This window comes from Nelumbo nucifera, chromosome 1, assembly GCF_055504915.1.
Source record: "Nelumbo nucifera cultivar China Antique chromosome 1, China Antique-T2T, whole genome shotgun sequence".
Lineage (NCBI taxonomy): Eukaryota > Viridiplantae > Streptophyta > Magnoliopsida > Proteales > Nelumbonaceae > Nelumbo > Nelumbo nucifera.
In genome coordinates this window covers 49,957,827-49,962,392 of record NC_142649.1, presented here as the reverse complement: position 1 = coordinate 49,962,392, position 4,566 = coordinate 49,957,827, and the positions used below count along the sequence as shown (strand labels likewise).

The following is a 4,566-nucleotide window of genomic DNA, read 5'->3' as shown; positions in this document are numbered from 1 at the left end:
CTCGCTTGCGGCAATGTATTCTGCTTCGGTTGTGGAGTCTGCGGTGGACCCCTATTTGTTGCTTTTCCAGCAAACAACACACGATCGTATCGTGAAAACATATCCAGATGTAGACTTTCTATCATCTGGATCCGACTAGAAATTGGCATCAGTATACCCTTGGATCTGTAGTGAGCTACCATCGAATACAAGACAAAACTCTTGTTCTTCGGAGGTACTTGAGTATGTTTTTCACAGCAGTCCAGTGCTCCTGCCCTGGGTTGGCTTGGAATCTTCTTACGACACTCACTGCCTGAGCAATGTCAGGGCAAGTGCACAGCATGACATACATGATGCTCCCTACGGCAAAGGCATAGGGAATGTCCTTCATGCCCTCAATCTCCTCAGAAGTCTTGGGAGACATCTTCTTGGAGAGAGTGTCTCCGTGCCTGAAAGGAACATTTCCTTTCTTGGAGTTCTCCATGCTGTATCTTTTGACTATTTTGTCAATGTAAGCAGATTGGGATAATCCTATTATCCGCTTCGATCTATCTCTATAGAGTCGAAGACCCAATATATAGGAGGCTTCTCCAAGATCTTTCATGAAGAATCGCTGTGAAAGCCATACTTTCACTGTAGTTAACATTCCTACATCATTCCCAATGAGTAGAATGTCATCTACATATAGAACCAAGAACGTAACCATATCCTCACTAGATTTCTTGAAAACACAAGGCTCATCCGGATTCTGCTTGAAGTCAAACGATTTTACAGCAGAGTCAAAACGGATGTTCCAACTCCTAGAAGCTTGCTTAAGTCCATAAATGGATCTGTTAAGTTTACACACCATGTGTTCCTGACTAGCAGCAATGTAGCCTTGCAGCTGCTATATATAGATATCTTCAGTAAGATCTCCATTCAGGAACGCTGTTTTGACATCCATTTTCCAAATCTCATAGTCAAGTGGTGGGGTTTGCAATTGAAACAGTTGGCTCCATGAACATATGTGATTTCCCACATTTCCAGAGACATGCATCGTGTCTCCATCACTGAGATAGGAGGAAAATCTCAGAGATGAATAAATGGAGATGAAACATAGATAAAAGACCTTTCTATGTAAACATTTATCAATTTTAGGTCATGAACTAATCAGTGTTGCCTTTTATCAGAAATGGCAAACGGACAATTTGCCAAGTTGTTGGATGACAATAAGCTTAAAGGACTCAATTATGCTGATTGGTTTCGTAACCTGAATCTGGTTTTGACGTTCGAGAAATTGGACAAGGTAGCCAAGAACCTTGCTCCGAAACATCTGGGTGACAGGGCTTCTGAGGCCCGTAAGAAAGAGTATCAGGAATGGGAGGAGAAGAATTCTCTTGTCCGATGTTTCATCATAGCATCTTTGGACAATCAGATCCAGAGACAGTTCGATAAGATCAAAGTGTCCAAGGATATCCTGGATAGTTTGAAGGCGATGCATGAGGAGAAAAACCATTCTTCCTGTCAAAAGGTCCTCAAACTATTGACGACCACCCAGATGACCGAGACCCAACAGGTCCATGACCACTGCTTAAAAATGATGGGTTATATCAACGAACTGGAGGCTCTTGGTTCTCAGCTAGATGAGGACACTAAAACTAATGCCATCTTAAACTCTCTGCTTCCCACCTTTAATCAGTTTGTCATGAACTACAACATGATCAAGATAAAAGTTAGCCTTTAGGAACTTAGCAATATGTTGTAGAGGTCTGAAGAACTGATCAAGAAGAATAAGCCGATAGCCAGGTTTGTTGAAGGTGGCAAGTCAGGCAAAAGAAAGAGGAAGGGCAAGAAGAAACCTCAGAAGAAAGTAGGCAAGTTGAAAAAGAAAAAGAAATATAAAGCATCGGATGCATGCCACTTTTGCAAATAGATCGAACACTAGAAGAGGAACTGTCCTCAGTATCTAAACACCAAGAACAAAGAATGTAATTTCAAATCTCTTGTCATAGAGACCAATATGTTGGTCACTTCTACATCTTGGTGTATTGACTCCGAGGCTTCTACTCATACATATAACACATTGCAGGGGTTCAAAAAAAGCAGAAGCCTGAGTGACGATGCGGTGACACTTTACTTGGGGACTTCTACAACAATTTTAGCTACAACCATAGGAACTATGGAACTAGTTTTCAAAGAAGGAATTATTAAACTTAAAGATTGTCTTTATGTACCCACTTTGAGAAAAAATTTGATTTATGTTTCAAAATTGTGAAAGGATGGTTATTCTATTTTGTTTAGTAATATGGTTATAATTAAACTGAATAACAAATTCCTCACTTACGAAGAACTTGAGAATTGTCTCTATGTCCTTCATCCTTCTCTGGAAACAAATATAACCGAAACTATGTTAGAAATTCTCCCCAAGAAAAGATCACATGATACGGTTAATCCCACGTGCCTATGGCATTACCAACTTGGCTATATTAGTATAGATCGTATCACAAGGTTGGTAAATGATGGTCCTTTGGATTTTGTAAATATAGAAGATCTTCCAAGTTGTGAACCTTGCCTTCAGGGTAAGATGAAGAAACGATCATTTGCGGGAAAGCCTAAAAGATCTACATGCACACTTGACCTGATATATACTGATGTATATGATCCCATGAATGTTAAGACACAAAACCAACATGTTTATTTTATAACTTTCACCGATGATTATTCTCGGTATGGTTACGTGTTCCTAATGACACATAAGTCTGAATCCTTTGAAAAGTTCAAAGAGTTCAGACAAGAGGTCGAAAAATAGTTGGGGAGACAAATTAAATCCCTTTGATCAGATCGAGGAGGCGAATATCTTTTCGATGAATTCAGGGACTACTTAAAGGACAATGGGATTGTATCACAGTTGTCTCCTCTTACTACATCATAATTAAACTGTGTGTCAGAAAGGAGAAACCGGACTCTATTAGATATGTTTTATTCACTTCTCGTCCACTCAAAACTACCTATATGCTTTTGGGGTACACATTGAAGACTGCGATATACCTACTAAACCGGTTATTAACCAAATTCGTTCCTAAGACTCCTTATGAGCTTTGGACCGGTAAGAAACTAAGTGTAAGACACTTGAAGATTTGGGGTTGTCCAACACATGTTAAAAGAACAAGTGCTGACAAATTGGAATCCAAGACCAGTCGTTGCCTATTTGTAGGCTACCCCAAAAGCTCTGTAAGATACCTATTCTATGACCCAAGAGAGCAAAAGGTGTTTTGTAGTCGAAATGCCTACTTCTTGAAAGAAGATTACATTCTGAACAATCATCGTTAGGAAATTGTTATTGATGAGCAAAGCTCGGGAGTAGTGTGAGATGTCCTACAGGTTCCAGATAACACCCAACCTAGAAGATCTACCCGAGTTTCTAGGCCTCTAGTTCGTTACATCTATGATCAAGAAAGTTACTTGATGGAAGCCACGATCAATGAGGAAGATCCCCTTGTTGGAAAGTTTTTGTATGCCCTTAGCTTCAATCAGTTTTGATGTACTTTTGATATTTAATATAAATAAATAAAGTACATGTTTGATTCATGTTGTGTGGTATGCTTCTGTGTAAGACCCTAAAATTATACACTTAATGAGACTTGTGTTAATTTTAAATGTTCACAGCCGTTGGATAAGTTTGGGGAGATTTATCCTGCCAAGGCTGACATTGGTGCACTGCCAACTATTGGGGTGGCTTGTCTCAGCTGCTAGGGTGAGACCCAAGGAACACGCAGTGTAGGTTTCTTGAACCCTTGAACCGAACCAGATTTCCAGTATTGCCCTGGACCTTGGAGATTGATGGGAAAAACTGGAAAAGTTACACCTGACCCCTACACCCGATTGTGGTACTGCACTAGGTGTCGGATTATGCTGTCTTTGATATGCCAATCAGTGAGATCCTTAGTGGGGGTCAAAACCTAGGTATGTTGGGACAGTCTGAAAATTCATCTGAGTGGGTGATCATAGTGATGGGATCAGCCCCTTTGTCGGACAAAGGTAAAGATCAGGGATGCACTCTCTCTGATGGAAACCAAACTGCCGACAGTTGATTTCAATTGTTGGAATTTTGTTTTGCAAAATTTATATATATGATATATACATACATATGGTTTCAAAATGTTTGCAAATGGTTTTAATTCTCGGGATCCACGTGAGTAGAGAATGCAACACTATTCCTTGCAGCCGAGGGAGAGGTCCTCTCTTGTTAGGCAATGCTTGATCATTATGGGGTGTGAGGTTAAGTGTAAGGCCATTTAGGATAATACCTGATGAGCTAATCTTGCATCTGCCCACAGTCCCTGGGTTTTTATAAGATGACTTGGCCTAGGGACCACTTAGTGTAAGTGTTGGACCCATAGGGTCCATGTGATGGGCTCAATGGTTCACTGGGCTTCCCAGTGAATTCGGCTAGGCCTTGTAATAGAGGTTGGGCCGAACCCATGTGGATGGTGTGTAGATCAATGCTTGGGTTCCACACCATACAAAGAAGCCCAACTGGGCAGCAGTTTGGAAGACTATTGAGCACCTATTACTTAATGGGCCTAAAGCCCATTTCGATCTGGGCTG

General features: G+C 40.7%; 1 protein-coding gene across 1 annotated transcript; it reads left to right on the top strand.

Moving 5' to 3' along the window:
• Positions 1 to 1,150: 1,150 nt before the first annotated feature.
• On the top strand, positions 1,151 to 1,702 carry LOC104587529 (uncharacterized). The gene has a single exon (XM_010245177.2). It carries the CDS (start codon positions 1,151 to 1,153, stop codon positions 1,700 to 1,702), a length of 552 nt encoding a protein of 183 aa, XP_010243479.2.
• The last annotated feature ends 2,864 nt before the right edge of the window (positions 1,703 to 4,566 follow it).